Source organism: Macaca mulatta, chromosome 1, assembly GCF_049350105.2.
Source record: "Macaca mulatta isolate MMU2019108-1 chromosome 1, T2T-MMU8v2.0, whole genome shotgun sequence".
Classification (NCBI taxonomy): Eukaryota; Metazoa; Chordata; class Mammalia; order Primates; family Cercopithecidae; genus Macaca; species Macaca mulatta.
Window position 1 is genome coordinate 60,103,509 of NC_133406.1, and position 22,515 is coordinate 60,126,023.

The 22,515-nt window shown below is 37.5% G+C and overlaps 1 protein-coding gene across 46 annotated transcripts in view; it reads left to right on the plus strand.

The window, feature by feature from the left end:
- Positions 1-22,515, plus strand: part of PPP1R12B (protein phosphatase 1 regulatory subunit 12B) — a 247,708-nt gene that overhangs the window by 91,960 nt on the left and 133,233 nt on the right. For 29 of the 46 annotated variants that reach the window (XR_013417868.1, XR_013417866.1, XR_013417862.1 and 26 more), the window contains exons 12-13: positions 1,307-1,432; positions 7,810-7,992. Coding sequence is in view for 11 of the 46 variants with exons in the window: in XM_001106168.5 (XP_001106168.3) it covers positions 1,307-1,432; positions 7,810-7,992 (309 nt within the window). In the remaining 35 variants the exon portion in view is untranslated. Of the gene's footprint in view, positions 1-1,306; positions 1,433-3,907; positions 4,091-7,809; positions 7,993-19,516; positions 19,880-22,515 lie in introns of those variants that run through there. The other 17 variants (XR_013417842.1, XR_013417843.1, XR_013417844.1 and 14 more) reach the window with 2 other exon arrangements.

Sequence of the window (22,515 nt, forward strand, 5' to 3'; positions counted from 1 at the left end):
AGCACAGTGCCTAACACATAGTGAACACTAAAATAATGTTATTTAATTAAATTGACCAACTTCTAATTTGTCAGAAGGTAAAATTAAAGTCTTCCTAATTAGTTAAATATAGGGATTTTGAAGTATTGCTGCATCTCGGGGCAAAATGTGATCTCAAACCTTAGCAGCATTGGCATCACCTGGGTACATTTTATTTTTATTAAAAAAAATTTTTTTTAATAGAAGCAGGGTTTTGCTATGTTTCCCAGGGTGGTCTCAAACTCCAGGCCTCGAGTGGTCCTCCTGACTTGCCCTTCCAAAGCACTGGGATTGTAGGTGTGAGCCACTGCTGCTGGCCCGGGTTCATGTTAGGACTCCAGAATCTCGGGCCCTACTCCAGATCTACTGAATTAGAATCTGCATTCTAATGAAATTTAATACACATTAAAGTTTGAGAAGGATTGTGCTAGAGAATCTTGTGAAGCATGGAAACCCATAGGTTTTGCAGCAAAGACCCTGAGTTATCAATTGTGGATCAAAAATCCTAGTACAGCACTTTCCTGGATACCTTTTCATTTATAATGCTAAAGAGGCTTCCAGCAAGTCTTCCTTCCCCTTCCCCTTCTGTAATAACCTTTTTTTCTCAGTAACTTCTTCATCTTCCCCCATCATTTCCTTCTCTGCTTAACTTAAAAGCCACCTACTACTAAGACTGATTGCAACACCCTTTTTTCTTTTTTCTTTTTTTTTTGAGACAGAGTCTCACTCTGTCGCCCAGGCTGGAGTGCAGTGGCACGATCTTGGTTAATTGTAGCCTCTGCCTCCTGGGTTCAAGTGATTCTTAAGCCTCAGCCTCTCGAGTATAGGCATGTGCCACCATGCCCGGCTATTTTTTTTGTATTTTTAGTAGAGATGGGGTTTCGCCATGTTGGCCAGGCTGGTCTTGAACTCCTGACCTCAAGTGATCTGCCTGCCTTGGCTTCCCAAAGTGCTGGAATTATAGATGTGAGTCACTATGCCCAGCCGCAAAGCAGTTTTTAAGTGAGGATCAAAAGTGACTTCTTATTACAAAAGAGTTAGAGACCTTTGACATGAGGAATTTGGTACCTGTTGAAATTAATTGGTTCAAAGTTGATAAAAGAAAGCAGGCAGTAATACTTCTCTTCTGTACAGAAAACAGGTACGTAAAACAGAATCACCTGAAGAATGTGTCTATTAGCCATGTTATAGTTTGCCTGTTTGTCTCTTCTCTCTCTGTTTGCATTGTATCATGGACAAAAACTGGTGGTAGGAATCAGTGTTTTGTTTTCCTTTCATGCTTCTACAGAGAATCAGCTGTTAATCTAGTGAGGAGTGGCTCCTATACCCGGCAGCTATGGAGGGATGAAGCAAAGGGAAATGAAACCCCACAGACAATTGCCCCCTCCACCTATGTATCAACCTACTTGAAAAGGTACCAGGCTCAAAGGGGGTGGGAGATGTTCCTTTCACTCTAGCCATGGGAATATGGGTAAGGATTGTATGCCTTTTTATGTTGGATTAACACCACAGAAATGAATCAAAATGAATTACTTTCAGGTTTCTTAGAATTAACATCTTGAATAATTTAAAATTAAAATTAATTTATTCTCTTAATAATTGAATTAAAGTAAGCTAATTTCAGATTCTCACTACTGGCTTCATACTTCATCCTCTCCATTCTGTTAAAATTTTCAGTCAGAAGTGGCTTTCAGTAATGTCTGGGCAAGACTGAATTTAAGTTATCCTTGTCCAGTAGCTGGTTCTCCTTATTCTGAAACAGAGTAGTTCTCATCCCATGTGCTATTTTGCGGGGGAGAAAGGGAGGGATACTATAAAGTGGGGAGGGATGGGAAATGGGGACAGTTTTCTATTGCATTAAAGAAGTTTCATACTGAAGCCTGTTAATTTAGGGACTTGAGTTGTTTTTTTTCTTATGACTTTAATGGCCCTCAGATCCATCAAGATGTGAAACTCGCAAGTTTGGTGCAGAGAAGGTACATGGGTTTCCTTCTTTTCTCATCTGTATTCCCTTTCTGCAATTATTTTCTTTGCCACATACTAGCCAGCAAACCAAGCACCTTTGCCAGAGCCATTAAGCTACAAAAATACTTAATATTTTAATTTGAATTTTGCTGCTAATGTGGAAGAATCTGTTTTTTATTGCTTACTTTGAATTCTTTCTTTACTTCCACTTAACCCCTCCCACTATCTCCTCATACCATAGCCTTCATCACTGGGTTTTTTTAGATGATTGGTTGGCCACCTTAGAAACAGGCCCTGGCCATAGACTAGATGAGCACATTAACTCTTTGTAATCAACACTTATTTCCACTTGACAGAAAAACTTGTCAACTAGTTATTGTTGAAACATGGGAAATAGCTAGAAAACAGTCATTGTTGCCTTTTAATGTTCTTCAGTTTTGTAGATACATTCTATAAGAAAGGGCTCAACTTGGGAAGTATGAAAGTTTGATGGATTCACTGATGCTTTATTACACAAAAGAGGTGTTTCTTGCTCTATGAGGCTATCACCTATTTGTCTTAATGGCTAAGGCCTTGGTCTTCCTGGATGCATTATTATTCCTTATAGTTGAATCCAAGATCAAGAAAACTTTTCTGAGAAAATAATGTTCTAGATCAAGGGAAGGGAGAAAGCTGCCATTTAATTTCCAGGCACGGAGTTATTCTGTGGTGAGGTTGTTGATTTTTGTGATCCAAATAATCAGCAAATGGGTTGAGAGGCATTTGGTTTGATAGATGTAGTTTGGCAAAGTTATGGTGAACAGTGAAGGGACAGGCTGCCTCTGTTTAGGATCAAAAGCATGCTTAATGTGAGCACTTTTTGAGGAAAAGATGTACAACTTGCTTCATATCTTGAATTTCCAAAGCTCTTCTCCTGTAATCCTAAAGCATTTTTTGATTTTATAAAAGCCGATCTTATGATTTTTAAAAAGAAAGAATCTTATGCCATCACCATTTAAAAGAGCAAGTGTAAGGAGAAATTTGTCATTTCCCAGCTATGCCAAACCTTCATATACATTCCATTTTCTAGTTCATCTCTTGTGTATAGGCAGAAATTCCTTTCATATAGCCCATATTAAAATACCTCTTTTCCAAGGAAGGCTTTATAGCTTTTTTTTTTTTGTTATCTCCTCAAGTGTCTCATTTCTATTATAGTCAAGAAGTATTTTTGAAATTTGAACCCAAATAATTTTTTTCTGCAATTGAGATGGTTCTTACCTGTCTTCAATTGAAACAAATAAAAGTTGCCCTTTATTGCTCATACAGTATTACTTTCTAGACTTAAAACTTTAAATCCTCCCAGAGGCAATTTTGCTTTAGGCTGAATAACTGCAGTTCTCAAAGTCACTTTTTTTCACAGAGCTTCTTTACCCTTTTCCACTTTTAAATTTTAAATCTCTGCTCCACAACCTCTCCAAATTCTCTGGTCTTACTTTTGCTTTTGCAGTGCTAATTCTGTATCAGGTAGACATTTGGGGTTGCATGATTATTTGCATTGGGTTTGTTGGGAATTATTTTCTTCTAATAAAATTATCCTATTTCCTATTATTCCCTTTCTTAGCCTCTCCTCTTATCATATATTCTACTTTCCTGCTTTCCCTCATTCAGTATCATCTCTCTTCCTCCACGTTCCTTCACTCTTTTGGATGATTGACCAAAAAGACCATCCTTCAAAGAGTGATGATTCCTTCATTCTTTTGGATGATTGCCTGCTTGCTGCCAGTGACTCAGCTCTAACTGGAGTTGATCACTTCACTTCCCAGTTGTCATACCCTTTCTTTGGTCTATATTCATTTCAAGTGCACAATCTGGGTGGGAAGGTGGTGCTGGGAAATGGTGGGTGAGCAGCATGTCCTGAAGAAAGTGACTGTGTGCTGTTTTGCAGTGCTTCATTTGGTAGAAGTAGTGACCCCACAAGTCCCTACATTTCAGCCAATCGCAATTCATCTCCTGCTACCTCACCCATTACCATTGGTTCATCTACCTCTCGGGGCAGCCAGTGGCAACCTGCCTCTTCTTGCCCTGCACCAATCAGTGCAAACACTACTGCATCTGTACATCATGGCAGGTAAGGCTTCTTGGAGCCATTTGAGTTGCATTCATCAAAGTTAATGGCTCTGAAAACAGATATGAAATTTGAACCAAAGAGACTTTGTCACTATAAAAGCAAGTTAGAATTCCTGAGAAAATGTCTGAATTTAATGAAGATGCTTTTGCTTTGACTTGTATTAACCAGTCAACAGTTGCATATTGAATAATCAAAGGGTATGTATAATTGTACTTGGTGTTTGGACATCAGCTTAATATGACTGATTTCATCTCTCAACAACCTTACCAGTTGTGATTACAATTTAAGGGTCATACTATTGTGCTAAATTAAATATTGAAAATATTTTCATATTTTATTTCTATTAATTTTCCAGTAATTATAATAGGAATCTCTTGTATTTAGTCTTTTAAATGGCATGCAAACCCAAAGCAGAAAGAACGCTAACTCATTTTCCAAAAGCCTGTGATAGCCTTCTGAAAACTCCCAGCCAACGAGAGTATTTTGCTGGAAACATTGTGAAAAGGGACAGATTTGTGTTTGTCTAAACTGTGTTCTGGGGGCAGTATCTGCTTGGTTTCTAGTTCAGCTAAGGGATAGCATGGTAGAGTGTTATTGTGAAAGTACATTAGTACTTTAGCTGTAATTTTACCTGTGGCTTTTAATCCTTTATGTGTAGTGGGAAAGGGTCTCTTTTTTTGGGTCTGTGTCTACAACTGACAAAGAAAATGAAAAAAATCTTAATGATGGTGTTGGTGCAGGAACGCCAGTGATAGTGCTTGATTGATATTTGTCAGTTTACTAGATTTCTTTCCCTAAAATAAGTGGTGATCATTAATTCAGCCAGGAGGTAAGGGTTTATGATGGATTATTAATAATAATACTGTGTAATTATGGGTAAATTTATTAGGTCCTTATAATAATCCATTTGCATAACATGTTAACTATTATCACCATAGATGAAGAAACAAACATAGAGAGGTTATTATTACTATATTATATTACTATATATATATATATATGTTTTTTTTTTTTTTTTTGAGATGGAGTCTCTCTCTGTCACTCAAGCTGGAGTGCAGTGGTGCAATTTTAGCTCACTGCAACCTTCACCTCCCAGGCTTGAGCTATTCTCCTGCCTCAGCCTCCCGAGTAGCTGGAACTACAGGTGCATGCCACCACACCCGGCTAATTTTTTGTATTTTTAGTAGAGATGGGGTTTCACCATGTTAGCCAGAATGAGGATGATCTTGATCTCCTGATCTCATGATCCGCCCGCCTTGGCCTCCCAAAGTGCTAGGATTACAGGCGTGAGCCACTGTGCCTGGCCATATTACTATATTTTACATATATAATATTACATATTATATAATAATACTATATTGCTATTACTATAACTATGAAGAGCTGCAACTGAGAGAAAATAATTACAACTGCAATTTGTTGGACCCCATTATGTGACAGGCATTTGGTTAGGTATTATATTGGGATTTAGTTTGCTTACATGTAACAATAAATCTAAGTAGTAGTGGCTTAAATAAGATAAAGTTTTTCTTTCTTGCACTTAAGAAAGTCCAGAAATATGCAAAGCTGGCTCAGTAGCTCCACAGTCATTAAAGGATCCAGGTTCTCTCTTCTCCACAGTTCTTGTGTCATGGCTGCCATTTCCATGGGTGGCTTCGTGGTCCAGAATAACTGCTGTAGCTCTAGCTATCATGGCTGTACTCTACGGAAGAAGAAGGAGGAAAGAAGGAAGCAGACAAAGAAAGAATGCCTCTGAACTGAGAGTTTTCCCAGAAGTACTAGTTGTCTGCATATGTCTTATTGGGTACCTCTAGTGGCCAGGAGACTTTGAGAAGTGTGTACTTTAACTAGGTATATTGCTGCCGTCAATAATACAGGGATTCAGTTCATAAAGAAGAAAGGGACAATGGATATGGGTTAGACAACTAGCTGTCTCATGCATACATGTATCATCTATTCTCTTATAATGAGCCCCCTATTATATAAAGTATTATTTTATAGATGAGGAAACTCGGACCGAAAGGTTAATCATCTGCCCAAGGTCACACAGCCAGTGAGGAACTGAGGTGGGATTTGAACCCAGATTTGTACATTTCAAAGCTCTTATCTATTTTGTCACTGTTTGTTTCTGCTGAGTTTGTATTTTATTCTGGGTACTATTTTAGGTGTCCTGCAGACATTATTTTATTTAATCATTAGAAGAACCCTGTATTTTAAGGTGCCACTATCTCTATTTTGTCAATGAAGAAGAGATCAGAGAGTCTACATTTAAGCAAATGTTGTGTTTCCAAAGCCCATGTTTATTCTACCCCATTGCATATCCTCTGATTTCTGCTCTAGGGCTGTGCTTATTCTAACAATCTACTTGTAAAATTACACTGCATTTCAAAATAATAGTAAAAGTCCTATTATGTAATTTAATAAAATAAAATCCTTGGCATTTCAACAGCATAAGAAATTACAGTGAGACCAAAACATGTTATTAACCTAAAAAGAACTTAAAGTAAGGTTTGGTTAAGTGTAATTTTTTATAGCTGTGTGTCTAGCTAATTTTATTAGTACTTCCTATAGATTCTTATCTTGTAAGTCTGAGGAATTTTTTGCCTTTTCTTTTTTTATTAAAAAAATGACTATAAAATTTCACCTTTTTTTGTAGTCATTAATTGCTTCTGGAGAATTAGCATGTGTTTTTTAGATATTACTTCTGTCTTTTAAAATAGTCTGCTTTTATGTTTTATCTAGGTACCATATTTATATTTTTATATTTTTATTATTTTTTCAAGCTTGTAATGTGATTATTTGGAAGTAAGCTTAGAGCTACCTGTGAACATTTCTGCTAATAATTGTGAGTAGGTGAAAAAAATAGATTTTTAATATTTGTGCTTTTCATTGCTTTCTCCATCTCTGTATCAGTTGTGGACCTCTGTTACCCCAGCAACAGCTGTGACATCACAAATGATAGCTTTTTGGGTGGAGAGTCAATGGTTGCTCTCAACTCTTTGTTAAGAAACAAAGATCTTGTTTTCATGTAAATGAGTTTAATTATACAGCTTGCTGTTGAAAAGTCTGTAGTTAAGGATACTTATAGAATCTGGTTTGGTTTTTGTTTCAATTTCTCACTTCTGCAGTTATGAATATAGACAGGCATTTGGTTAAATGGAAAGAGAGAGCAGTTACTGAACTAGGTGAGGGAGAACTAAGCACACTGAGCTGTAGTATCAGTTGTCTCTGGATAATCCAAGAAGATGGTCATCAAATCTAGGCTGAGGACTACCACAAAGACTCCCACTGCCAAGAATTAAGGAACAGGTAGAGACTAATATCGTAAGTGACTTTAATGTCTTTTTCTTGTGTAGAGAGGCCCTTTCTCTGTGTGCATGTGTGGAGACCAGATGTTACTGGGGAGTCGTTTAAAACACTCTTGCATATGTCACTATCTTGCCTTGTGCCATAGCTAATGACTTTTGTTAAAACAAAATCTCAGGCACACACATACACATACAAGTCTCATAAAATGTAACTCCTCAGGCAAAGGATGTCAGACTAAACGTGTAATTATACTATTCCAAACTGTAAGAGCTCAAAATTAAAAAAACAACAAACATCAGAGCAAGATTTCCTAGATGAACCGCTCTTTAATCCTTCTGTCTCTGTGCCAGTGCTTTGTTGTATAGCATGCCTAACCATTTCCTTTCTGCTTGTATCTTTTTTTATTTCAGGACTCCTCACAAATCCCAGGCTGACTCGATAGCAGAGAAAACAGCAGACAATGTCTCTTCTAGCACCCCGCTCTGTGTGATCACCAATCGCCCTCTGCCTAGCACTGCCAATGGGGTTACAGCTACTCCTGTACTCTCCATTACTGGAACAGATTCCTCTGTGGAAGCCAGGGAGAAGAGGAGGTATGTTGAGTTACTGATTTCACTTGTGGGGCTCTGCTTTGAGGTACAAGATAAAGGAATGGGCATAAAGTGCTTTTCCCAATTTCAAATACATTTATGAAAATTTATCTTTTTTTTTTGAGATGGAGCCTTGCTCTGTCACCCAACCTGGAGTGCAGTGACACCATCTCGGCTCACTGCAACCTCCTCCTCCTGGGTTCAAGCGATTCTCCTGCCTCAGCCTCCCGAGTAGCTGGGACTACAGGCGTGTGTCACCATGCCCGGCTAATTTTTTTGTCTTTTTAGTAGAGACGGGGTTTCACCATATTAGCCAGGATGGTCTCGATCTCCTGACCTCGTGATCCATCTACCTCGGCCTCTCAAAGTGTTGGGATTACAGGGCTGAGCCACTGTGCCCAGCCTGAAAATATATCTTTAAATTATTGTTCTGTCTTTTGCCTCTGAGCAGTCAGTTTTTGGTGACTCAATTATTTATGATTATTTAGCATAGACACTTATGCCGTTATGGATTTAGGCATATCTTTTTTCTGTTTGTCTTGTGATAGAGACAATTGTTAGGCATTATTTCACCATTTTGTAATGGAGAACCTGTGAAGCACAGAGAAGGATCTTTTGTTTTGTTATGGATAGTCTATGTTGACTTCTCTGGCAGCAAAGAAAGGGAGCAGTATGACACAAGGCTCAAAGAAATAGAACTAGGATATAAACTTTTGATTACTTTGAGAAGAATACCAGAAAAAGAAATGAATAGTATGTGATGATATGGTAGAAGAATAGTGACTAGGTATTCTGTAATTTCCTTAGAGAGAAGTTGAGAGAACATTGTGAATTGACATAAAAGATATTTAAGGTAGAAGCTAAGAAAAACTTTTTGATTGCCAGCATTAAGAGAAACCTTGGAAAATGTGACCAAGCAAGAATGGGTCATTTTCTCCTACTCGAGGAAGTATTAAAAATAGAATGTACCGCATTTGGGAGGTTCAAATGTACTTAAAGACTAAGGCTATAATTATCCCTTGTTAAGATTAGACCAGGTGAAATCTTATCAAAATTTAGATTTCAGTTTGACTTCGTATTATTTTGAATATCCAAAGGAAGGAGCTTTTATATTTGTGTGTATTTAGAGACTGTCTTTTCTCCAATGTATGTTCTTGGCACCTTTGTCAAAAATGAGTTCACTGTAGATGTATGGATTTATTTCTGAGTTCTCTACTCTGTTCTATTGGTCTGTGTGTCTGTTTTTATGTCAGAACTATGCTGTTTTGGTTATAATAGCTTTGTGGTATAATTTGAAGTCAGGTAATGTTATTCCAGTTTTGTTCTTTTTGCTTAGGGTGGCTTTGCTATTCTGGGTCTTTTGTAGTTCCATATGAATTTTAGGATTGTTTTTTCTGTTTCTGTGAAGAATAGCATTGGTATTTTGATAGGGATTACATTGAATCTGTAGATTGCTTTGGATAGTATGGACGTTTTAACAATATTGATTCTTCCAGTCCATGAATATGGAATATCTTTATTTGTGTGCTATTTAATTTCTTACACCCATGTTTTATAGTTTTCATTGTAAAGATCTTTTAGTTCTTTGATTAATTCCTAGATATTTTGTTTTATTTGTAACTATTGCAAATGGGTTTACTTTCTTGATTTCTTTTTCAGATTGTTCACTCTTGGCAAATAAAAATGCTACTGACTTTTGTATGTTGATTTTAAATTCTGCAACTTTATTGAATTTTTCAGTTCTAATAGTTTTTTTGGTGGAGTCTTTAGGTTTTTCCAAATATAACATTGTATATCTGCAAACAAGGGTAATTTGACTTCTTCCTTTCCAATTTGGATGTCATGTATTACTCTCTCTCTCTCTTTCTTTCTTTTTTTTTTTTTTTTTTAATAGAGATGGGGTCTCACTGTGTTTCCCAAGCTGGTCTCAAACTCCTGGACTCAAGACATTTTCCCACCTCTGCCTTCCGAAATGCTAGAATTACAGGCGTGAGCCACTGTGCCCAATCTATTACTTTCTCTTGTCTGATTGCTCTAAGTAGGACTTCAGCACTATGTTGAGTAACAGTGGTTGAAAGTGGACATCCTTGTCTTGTTTCAGATCTTAGAGGAAAGGCTTTCTGTTTTTCCCCATTCAGTATGATAATAGCTGTGGGTTTGTCATATATAGCTTTTAGTGTGTTGAAGTATGTTCCTTCTATACCCAGTTTTTTGAGGGTTTTTATCATGAAAGGATGTTGAATTTTATCAAATGCTATTTCAGCATCAATTGAAATGATCATAGGGTTCTTATCTTTCATTCTGTCAATATGATATATCATACTGAATGATTTGTGTATCTTTGAACCATCCCTGGGATAAATCTCACTTGGTCATGATGAATTATCTTTTTAATGTGTTGTTGAACTTGGTTTCCTAGTATTGGCCTGTAGTTTTCTTTTTTTGATGTGCCCTGTCTGATTTGGTATCAAGGTAATGTTGGCCTCATCAGGTGAGTTTGGAAGTATTCCTTCCTTTTCTGTTTTTCAGAATAGTTTGAGTAGGATTGGTACTAATTCTTCTTTAAGTGTTTGGTAAAATTCAGCAGTGAAGCCATCAGGTCCCATGTGAGTGTGTGTATATGTGTAGTAAGTATAAAAGATACAATACAAATTAAACAAGATACAAGATACAATACAAATAGAACTTTTTATGTTTGCTTATTATAATAAGGACAGCTCTAATGTGTCTATTATAAAGACTTTTTTTTTTATAAAGACACATTTTGAGAAGGAAGTTAAGGGAGATGTTGAGTTAGAAAATAGTGTTTTTCTTCTTTTCTTTTCCTTCCTTCCTTTTTTCTTTTTCTTTTTCTTTTTTTTGTTTTTGTTTTTGTTTTTCATTTCATTACATAAAATGGCAGGAAACTAATTTTTTGGGCTAACAGGTTTCAGAGCCAGTAACTGTCTTTTTAAAATTGGTCTCCAGCCAAGGAAATAGTAATAAGTCAATCTTGAATAGTAAATACTTATATACTTAATAGCTCAAATATAATTTAGATACTATTAGTTTCACGTAGAAACTAAATGCAAAAGTAATCTTTTCATTAGCTGACAAAAACTCTCTTTAAAAAATCTTTCTGAGCTGAGAGAAGTAAAATGAGTTAAACTCATCATTAAGACCTTGATGCCAGAAAGGATGGGGATATCAGGTTATTTATAAGACTGCATTATTAAATACCTTGTTGCATGAACTGTTATTTGAAGAAACTTAGTTTTACTGCCTTCTGGAAATGTTGTAACCTACAATCAATAAGATAGTACCTGTAACAGACCAGATATGTGACTCAAAGGGTTAAATCAAAATATTAGTGAATTATGAGTTGAATGTGGTACATCAAGTACAGGTCAAGATAAGTGTATTTTAGGAATGGCACAAGATAAGTAAGTAGGGAGATGTTAGATGTAGACTGGTTGGACTCATTCACTGGATATGTTCTAGCATTCATTCATCTTCAAAATACTTATTGAATATTTTAAAGTACCTGTTGCCAGGTGCTATGAGAAGCCCGGGTGATACATCAGTAAACCAGACAAATATGATGTGACCCCTTGTGAAACAAATATGCTAGTGAAAAAGAAAAATGTAAATAATTATATTTGTGTAATATATTATAAAGTAGTAGTATGAGTTGTTACAACAGTGTCTTACCGAAGATCTGCTGACAGAAGACTTCCCTTCTTGGCCAGGTATGGTAGCTCACACCTGTAACCTTGGCATTTTGGGAGGCCAAATTGGGAGGATCACTTGAGACCAAGAGCTCAAGACCAGCCTGGGCAACATAGCAAGACCCCATGTCTACAAAAATAAAATTAACAGGGTGGTGGCATACGCTCCCAGCTGCTTGAGAGCCTGAGGTGGGAAGGGCTCTTGAACCCTGGAGTTTGAGGCTGCCATGAACTATGATAACACTACTGTACTCCAGCCTCGACCACAGAGCACAACCCTGTCTCTTAAAAAAAAAAAAAAAAAAAAGATTTCCCTTCTCCTGGAGGATGAAAGGCGGCTCTCATGAAGGTATGATACTGCTCAACCTGAGATCTGCTGGTTAAGTAATAGCTAAGTGAAGAGAAGGGAATGGGCATTCCAAACAAAAGGTCTGGCAATTGAAAAGACACTAAAGTGAAAAGGCACTTGATCTTTTGGAGAAACTGAGAGAAGGCATTGTGACTAAGAGTAGAGAATGAGGGGGAAAGGTCTAGGATGAAGCTTGAGGAGTGGGTAGGAGCTATATACATATATACATATATATAGAGGGAGAGAGAATTCACATACCATACAATTCACTCATTTAGAGTGTACAATGCAGTGGTTTTTAGTATATTCAAAGATATGTGGAACCATCATCACAGTAAATTACAGAACATTTTCATCATCTTAGAGAGAAATCCTGTACCCTGTAGCTATCCCCCACAGTCTCCTCATTCCCCCTGCGCCTAAGCAACCACTGATCTACTTTTTGTCTATGGATTTGCTTATTTGGGACATTTTGTATAAATGGGATAAAAATACAGTCTTTTGTGACTGACTTCTTTTACTTAATGTTTTCAAGGTTCATCCATGTGATAGCATGTATCAGTACTGTATTCCTTTACATGGGTGAATAATATTCCATCATATAGATAATGCCACATTTTGTTTGTCCATTCATAAGTCAATGGACAGTTGAGTTGTTTCTACCTTTTAGTTATTATGAATAATGTTACAATGAGCATTTGTGATAAGTTTTTATGTGAACATATGGTTTCATTTCTCTTGATTATATACCTAGGAGTAGAATTTCTGGGTCATATGCCACTAGAAGATTCTAAGCAAAAAGTACCATGACCTGACCTATAGTTTTTAAAGTTCTGGCTTTTAAACTCTGGCTGCAGTATTACATGTGAATTGGATGAGGAAAAATAGACAAGAATGGATGTGAGATGACCAGTAAAGAAACCATTGCGGAAGAAAGGCTCATGAGAGAGAACAGTGGCTTGCACTAAGATAATGGTAGAAGAGATAGAGAAAAGTGTGAATGATCTTGGCCAGGCACTGTGACTCGTGTCTGTAATCCCAGCACTTTGGGAGGCTGAGGGAGGGTGGATCACTTGAGGTCAGGAGTTCTAGACCAGCCTGGCCAACACAGTACAATCCAGTCTCTACTAAAAATACAAAAATTAGCCAGGAGTGGTAGCACACGCCTGTAATCCCAGCTACTCGGGAAGCTGAGGCAGTAGAATCGCTTGAGCCTGGGAGGTGGAGGTTGCAGTGAGCTGATCATGCCAGTGCACTCCAGCCTGGGCCACAGAGCAACAATCTGTCTCAAAAAAAAAAAAAAAAAAAAGAAAGAAATGTGAATGGTTTCAAAATATGTTTAGGAGGATGATTCCAACATGGTAGATGGAACTTGTAAGGCTCCCTTGCCCATTATAAACAGAAATTCATGGTTGAATTCAGAAGAATGATAGGGAACTCTCACATGACAAAAGTGAAGAGTACTCAAAATCCAGAGTCGTTTGAGTGACCCAGGGTTGGTGTCAGACCTATATGTAGATCATAAGGTCTGGACGCTCAGATTTTAATGCCACGTGTGTGTAGAAAGCATGGCTTTGGGCCTACTAAGGCTGCGAGCTGTAACTAAGAAACTATGTATCGAGCTAGAAATCTCAAAGGGCTGCCCATGAAAAGGGTACTTAGCCCATAACTCAAGGAAGTGGCAAGGAAGGAAATCTATACAAGGATCATGGTAGGGGCAGACAACTCATTTGTGAGAAATTTTGACTATTCATATAGCTTAGAAATCCCAGAAGTCAAGGATTTAATACAGAAACTGTGTCTGTACCCTTGAAACTCTGGGGCCCTGGCACAAGTAAATTCAAAACCACCTTGAAGGAACACATCTGCAACCCAGAGTAAAAAACTGTAAACTGTAAAAACAGTTTGAACCAAAGATGAATTCACATAAAACATAAACACTGAAGGTCACCATGAGGGAGAGTTCTGTGATAAACTCATAGATGCAGACTAACATGTAATAAAAGTTTTTAATGCAGAAAGAAACCTCAGACTATATTGGAATAGGTAACAAGAATTACAGTTGACCAGCGGTAGTGAAGATAGACACACGTATAGGAAGAGTTTGGTAAATGAATCAGGAATGGTTTTTAAAGTATAAGATTTTGCAAAATAGTATTATCTATATAGAATCTTGTTTAAATGGGAACCCACATATATAAAGCACCTAACAACCATTTATTGAGAGACTGCCATGTGCCAGGCACAGAGACATTAAGGATACAAGACCAAAGAAAACATTTTTTTTGGCCAGGCACAGTAGCTTACACCTGTAATCCCAGCTCTTTGGGAGGCCGAGGTGGGCGAACTACTTGAGGTCTGGAGTTCAAGACCAGCCTGACCAACATGGCGACACACCTTCTCTACTTAAAAAATACAAAAAATTAGCTGGGCGTAGTGACATGTGCCTGTAATCCCAGCTTCTAAGGAGTCTGAGGCAGGAGAATCACTTGAACCTGGGACGCAAAGGTTGCAGTGAGCTGAGATTGCATCATCGAACTCCAGTCTAGGCGACAGAGCGAAACTTGGTCTCAAAAAAAAAAAAAAAGAAAAAAAAGAAAACATTTTTTCTGCCCTTGAGGATATAACTATCATGGGAAGGCAAACAAGTACATCAAATATTATTGTATAATTGTTAAGTGCTGTGGTAAAGATATGTGTAGATTGCTATGAAAGCATAGAGAAGGGGAATCTCAATTAGATTGAATAGGGTGACAAGGAAGGCCTACCAGAGAAGGTAACTGGAGTTGAATTTTGAAAGGCAACTATAAGTTATCTATAAGTAGTAATAGGGGGATGGTATTTGAGAGGAAACATAAGAAATTCAAGAAACAAACAAGTTCGGAATGCCTGAAGCTGGGAGAAGGTGAGGCAAGGTTAGCATTTCTGAAAGTGTCTTTTGTGGAATAGATTTAGATGAAGGAAAAAAAAAAGTATGCTGTGGCCAAATGAATTCGGGAACAATGGATTAAACAAAATTAGATAGGATCACTCAAAAGCCTTCTTAGGGTCATTCCTCTCTGGGGTGTGGGGAGAGTGGGACATGGGAGTGGTTAGGGGATTTGCAGCATTTTCCAAATTTCTGAGTCCATCCAGTAGTTTTGTTTTGTTTTTCAAAGAAACCCAAGACTGGTATTCCACTGGAGAAACTGGAAATTGTCAAACTAGAGAGTTAGGCAGGAACCAAATCATGTAGATTTTTGTCTGTACTGTGCTAAGAAATTTGAATTTCTAGTCTTGAAGCTGTGGAATACAATTGAGGGATTTCCAGCAGGGGAATGACTTGATCATATAAAACATATCATTTAAGCCTTTATAGAATTAAAGCCATTTCATTTCTCTGGCTAGACAAGCATAAACTGAAAGAAAAAAAAAATCAGATGTTTTGAAAACAGCTAAATTTTCCTTCTGAAAGAGCATGCTGGATGCTAATTCTCTGCTTGAAGCTGCGGCTTTCTCTGTAATCAGCTCATTGTGGAAGGATTTTGAATCCTACTGGGAAACCTTAATAAAAGCCTGAAGCCTGTGTTCACAGGTCCAATTTCAAACAAGTAGTGAGCATTGGGATAAATGGGGCTTTAAAACTGGCCACAGCTAGACCTGAGTAGTAGAAGGTTCTCTCTCAGAAATAATCTCCATTTGCAGTGTAATTAGAGCACTTCAGTTGGGGAGTGGGTTTTACCATTAAATTGCACAACTGGCTTTCCTTTTCTGAGAACGTTTTATCTTAAGAGGGAATAAGTGGGTATGTGCATACCAGTTGGCCAGTGATCAGTCTTAGCTTTACACTCTTGTGCTAACAGTTCTTTACGCAGTTTGTTAATTACAGATATGTTGCTAAATGAACAACGCTAGATATAAAAGAATACATTATGATATCAAATAGTAATAAACATAGAAATGTTAATATTGGATTTTTGGGTCTATTATGGATACTTTTTATTTTTATTTTTTCTGTATTTTCCAACGTTCCAAAATGATAAAGGATTATGTTATGATGGGGCAGAGGGAGCAGGAGGGCATGAAGGAAAATTAATTACAGGGACAACAGTCTTTCTTACAATGTAAGTCTGTGAAGAAGGCCGTGATCATTGAAGAGTAAATATAATAGAGATTCAAGGTTTGCAGGATTCTAGATAATTTATGGTTTTGCGTACATAACTCAGTGCAGAGCTTCTAAAACAGTTTATTCCTTTTGAGAAGGGCATAATCTTGGATTTGTGAAGTTCCTTTTTTTCCCCCCTGAAAAGCTCAAGTGTGCTTGAATGTATTCTCTTTACAAGATGGAAAGGACTAGAACATATGCTCCCTATTTTACAAATGGGAATGCTGAGGCCCTAAGAGCATAGAGTCATTTGCTTAATATCACATTTTGAGTCAGAGGCATAGTAGAGACTATCACCTAAGCCTTCTTTTCCTTCTTATTGAATTCACTGACCATTTCTTCTATTGAATTTAAGTATTATCCATTCAGAATAAAGGTTTTGATTCAGGGGCCAGTCCACAGCTCAGAATGCAACAGTCTCTATCTTTAGGGCATTCTGATAACTGCCATTCAGTCTTTGGATTGCTTGTGAGAACTATAGAAACAAGGTCATCTGATTATAAAGGGACTGATTTGACAGGATAGAAATGGCAAGTGGCAAGCTGTTGGCAGATAGCTCTGCAGAAATACCAGGGCCAGGCAGCAGCTGTCACAATAGTGTAGTGGTTGGGTTCTTTTTCCAAAGCTCTAAGTTTTCCTTAGCAACAAAATGTAAACAATTCCCATTGCTAATATTAGAGTCTAATAGTGTCTGCCTTTGATTCTTTTGTTTCTCCTTTAGCTTTTTCTCTCTCGCCCAACCCTGAATTTTACATTTGTTTATGGTGCTCTTTCTTTTCTTTGTAGAAATGGTTAAAAATAGTTTTTCTCCACAATAAACTAAAATTGTCTCTCCCAAATAGCTCACATTACATATGACTGCTTGGTCAACATACAGTGAGTACTGGCTGAGTCATATATACCACACTTATCGACCTTCTTCAGTTCCTTGGGGTCTTTATAAGCTAGGTACTTGTACCTACTAACGTGAAGCTGTCAGCAGATTAATTTGGCATCATCTTTGGAATGTTTAAAATTTAAACCAAGAATTTAAACTCTGAGTTATGGTTTTTAAAAGTCATTTGATTTGTTCCTCTGTGTCCAAGCTAAAGACTGGCAGTTGTCAACTCAAAAAGGTACTCTAGAAAAGAGGTTCCACAAACAACTCCAATCTTTCTCCATTTTTGTTCTAAAGTGTTTAGTTTCTAAACGTCTGCAGCCATGCTGCCACTACCAAGTTTTTTCTCTACTGAAAGAAATAAGCTCTCTCTTCCTAAGTATGAATATTGAACAAGAAGAGAGTGAAACGTATGTAGCAGTAGGTACATTTTCACTATATTACCATTCTGGAGGTTTCTGAATTTCTTATAGAATTAGGATTATGCTGTGGGACTTTGAACAACTCTGGAATAGAAAGAAAAAAGGCGATTCTTTTAGTGCTGTGGCCCTAATCCTTAGGTAGCAGAATGACAAGAGACTTCACCAGGCTGAATATACCTTACAAACAAACTGCTTTCAGTGTCATATGGCACCTCTATGTAATTTTTTTCAGAATATGTCTCTTTGAAATAGTAGTGATGATATATTGCTGCCTGAGAGATGAGGCTACCCCTAGATAACTGTGAATGGCTGGACTTAGTGGGAAATGCACAGGATTGATTTAAGAGTTCAGTTCAAATGGGGTGTGGTGGCTGATACCTATAATCCCAGCTTCTTGAGAGGCTGAGGCAGGAGGATCACTTGATGCTGGGAGCTCAAGGCCAGCCTGGGCAATATAGTGAGACCCCCATCTCTTTAAAAAAATTTTAAAAAAGAAGAGTCCAGTTCAGCCTCTTGTATGTGTGATTTTGGTTAAATAAATCAAGTTCCATTTCTGACTCTTTCCTCATATGTCAAAAAGGGATAATGCTTACCTTGTTTGTATGTATATGAAGATTAGAAATAATTTACGAGTAACCTAGATTTTCCCAAACCTATCTCATGGAGTTACTGTGAGGATCAAATGAGACAGACTATGTGAACGTGCTTTGCAAACTACAAAACAATTTAGAGATATATATGACAATTATGTATGTCATTACCAGTGAAATGCTTTTTTGACTTTCATTAAAATCCATTCCTAGCTTCTCCAGAGCCAATACATTTGGAAATAAGATCCACCCTAAAATGCTAAATGTTAATACCATTTTAGATTTTAGGTTGTTTTATTTAATTTTTAAACCCTACATGCTATAGGGATTCCATATCTCAAGTGTAGGAGACTTAATTTTTAAATTTAAGCTCACTTGTCCTGCCTCTGATCTCCTTACCAATTATTTATAATGTCATACATTATTTTCTGCAGCCCTAAGGGAAAATCTCCATTGTGGTACCACAGTAAGTGGCAGCCATACACAGGTACCTTCTTATGCCTTTTTCCCCTCACCAAGCAGTGTCTAGGAATCTAAGCACTTGAACATTTATTTGAGGCAACAGCTAGTGAGCTGAATGTGATAATGGTAGCAGTTGACCCTTGCAGGAAAGTTCGAGCCTGGGCCTCCTATCCCAGTGGTATTCTTTATGCTAAAAATGTTAGTAATTCCCTCCCACAGATTCCTTTCCTGCCTAATTTAGTGAGGTCAATTTCTGTTGTTTCGCAAACAAGTACACTCCATACTATGCAGTAGTGGATATTTTTGATACTAGGGTGAGCATGTTTTAAAATTGGTTATAGTGATGATTGCATAAATCTGAATATACTAAAAATCTTTAAATGGTACACCTAATGGGTATGTGAATTATGTCTCAATAAAGCTGTTTAAAAATAACGTTAGTACTGTTTATCTCCGCCAAACAGTTCTGGGAAGGGAGGCCTGGATGGTGTCTACTAAGAGTTAAAGCAATGAGATGTAGAGCCTTGAATAAAAGAGTCTATTTTATTTTTTGCATATTTCTGTTGCTAAACATGGCTATTGCCAACACCATCTCACTTCATTTTCTAGAGACAAGGGCATTTGTCATGCAGTTTCTCAGCCCACCACTTAACAGTTCAGGAGTGGAAGCTTAAAGTGTTTTCCCCTCCCCCTCAGGACATGTGCATTTAGAAGAAAGGACAAGAGCCCATTTCCTTATGTAGCAGAACCTCTGGTAGTTCTATCCCAATTCCCAGCCACTTCAGAGTGAAGACAGTCACCCAACACCTGCTACTAAAAGCCCTTATCAGTCATGTTTTTGAGGTTAATCTCCTTCTGATAAAGTGGTTCATTTTTCAGAGCTATGAATATTGGTGACATGTAGGAGGGACCAAAAATTTGAGCCCTCATTCAACCCTCCCTTCTCGTTTATCAGTTGATTTTCCAATGTTAGAAAAGGACAGTTGCTGGTACAATCTCATAAAATGGGCTCCAGTGTTTAGAGAAGGACAGCCAGAGGAGTAACCACCCATTTGTTGAAAATTGGGCTTCTGGGAAAGTTGCTTCACAGGTGTGTGGCAAGGTGTGTCTGAGGTAGCTTGACCTGCTCTCACCTGGAATGATTTGATCTGGCAATAGAGTTCCTTGCCATTCCTGGTTTTATGGAAATCAGAGGCACAGGAAGTTGATCTGGGTGTTCTGGGGAATTGAGACAAGCCTCTGCCATAGTTCATTAGCACTCTCTGTGTTTGGAGGCTAACTCCAGTGTGTTGAGTTGAGACATCAGCGAGTGCTGGACCTGGAATGTCAGAAGCAGCAGGTAAAATTTCTTTGTTTGATAGCTTTAATGTCCTAGATACATGTGTCTTTGGGAAACTGGCTTGGTTGCATACTTTGATTTGGTAGTATGGTTGGGCAAGTGGTAAGAATAAGATATAACCAGTTTGGAACTTCACTAGTGTTTGTTCACATTCCTAATGAATTTAAACATATGCACTGACTTATAAAGATCAGACCCAAAAGATTAGGGTAGCAGAGGACAATTAAGAGTTTCAAGAAGTAGAAACATGCTTCTCTTTTGAAGAAGAAACTGGAATTGGCACTGTTATTCTTAAGTTGGATGGTAAGACACAGGTGATGGTTTATTATTCTTTATATCTTTTTTTGTTTACCTTAAATATTATATATGTTTTAAATAAGTAAAACAAAAAGAATTGTTGGATATTTAGGCAATTACAGAAAGAAGCTCGTTTACGTAGGTGAAGGGGCAGTTGCAACTTGAGTTGGCCTTTGAAATTATAAAATGAAGAGACTAGTTTGACCAGGTATAGGTAAAAGTTGTTTACTTACTACACACTCTACAATCAGATTGAATATTAATGGAAGTTAATGTTTTTCCATGTATGTAAGATTCCTAATTGATCTTGTTCAGAGGACCAGTTTCTGGACAGAATTCAAACACATGCTGAGTCAGGCAATATAGAAAATCCTACTGATCGTTAGTCATTTTAGTCCTGTAGAGAGAGCACTCACCAAACTCTGAATTCAGCCTACCCAGGACTATACTTTTCTCCCTATTTTTCTTATCACTTTCTCTCAACTCTTCTTCCTGGTAATTGAGTCACTTTATTCAGGTAGAAAGATAAGGCCTATTTCCTGTAGGTTTTACTTTCATGACCCTCTTTCTTTGTCCATGGGTGACCTTCTTTCTGGAGTGGTTTTTTCTCACCTTCTCTGCTTAACAAAATTGTATTCATACTGTAAGAACTCCTGCAAATTAGAACCCACTGCTGACTACCCTGCTACACCCGAGCCCCAGGCTAAAACACTCTTCAGTGTTCTTTTTTTGTAACACTGTTTTAGGATTGGTTTACTAATTAATTAAATGGTATGTTGTTGCTTTTCATTACCACATTGTGAGCTTCTTGAGGATGCTTTTTAATTGGGTTTTCTTCACAGAGCCTAATACATAGTAGATGATGGGTAAATGTTTATTGAATAAAATTATTTCTCAAATGAAAATAAGCCCATGTGTAGTGATCTTCTATGCCCATAAGATGGCAGCAGAAGAATGTCTGTTGATCTACTTGAGTGTGAAGCTAGCAAAGACCGTTTTGTGTTTGGATGAGTTTGCAGATGAGCCTTTCTATCCCATTCCATTTAAGTGTTTTAATATAGGGAATGCAGATATTTTTGGCACATGAGGCCGTTTGTGCATTTTCACTCTGGCACTTCTTCACGCAAGAGCAACAGGTACAAGATATAAAGCTCCCTGGGTTGCGAGACAGGATACCTTGTTTACTCTCCAGCTAAGCCCACAATTTATGCCTTTTCAGGCAAGCCATTTAACTTCTCTTGTTCAGTTTCTTAATCAGCTAATTGGTGGAGTTATGAGATCTATAGGGAATATTAGATTATAAAATAATAGCCTTCTAAGTCATCAGTGACTGTCTTAGTTATGTGCTCAATATTGTGTTAAGAACTGTGTCATAAAAAAGGGACATGCCCTAGGTGCTCTCATGATCCAAGACATCAAATGTACACATAGTAAGGCATGAATGTATATTAAGGAATAGTATATCCTTGAGAGCAAAATTATGTTTAGGTAGGTATATTAAGAGTTCAGAGAAGATAAATGGTATAGGATGGAGTAGCCAGAAGGGGCTTCGTGGAGCCAGAGGAGATTGAGTTTGCCTTTAAGCATATGAAGGGTTTAAATGCTGTAAGAGAATTAATGTTTTTGGAAACTTACTATATGCTAAGTACCCTGCTAGATGCATTTAACCTTTGTAACTTTGTCAGATAAGTAATATTCTTTTCTTAATACACATAAGAGAATGCATTAAGGCTCAGCTAGGTTAAGGAATCTGTCCACAGTCACAGAATTTGTAATGAAAAGCCAGAATTCAAAACGAGGTCTTTCGGACTTTGAGGCCCATGCTTCCAAGAAAATGTGTCCAAGGGGTCAGTCTTCATTGGATATTTGTATACCATGAGCTTGGCAATATAAGCACAATGGTTAGAATCTCTTCATATTTATTTGAAGGGGAGGTAGAACTTCTAGGAAATGAGTCTTTGTATAGGGAGATATCACTTCTGAAAGTGAAGCAAATTGAAAACTTGCTAGCCTCTCTGAAATCTAGATGGGAAATAGGGTTTTTTTGTTTTGAGAACCAAATGAGAGGTTGTCTTATGGGTCACCTGGCTGTCCAGGGTTGGCTGAGGTTGCTGAGTATAAGAAACTTATCTTTGGGAGAGTTCCAGAGCCTTGGGCAGGCATATTTCTATTTTAACACGTATTTTTAAAAATGGAATTGGCTGACAGCAATTACCTGAGGGCTTGTTTCTGATTCTTCTTTAAATTAAACAGTGATTTTTTCTTCCTCTTCCTCAGAGTCTCTTAGATAATACTGGATAGTATACTGACCTAACTTTTAAATTTATTTTTTCTAAGGA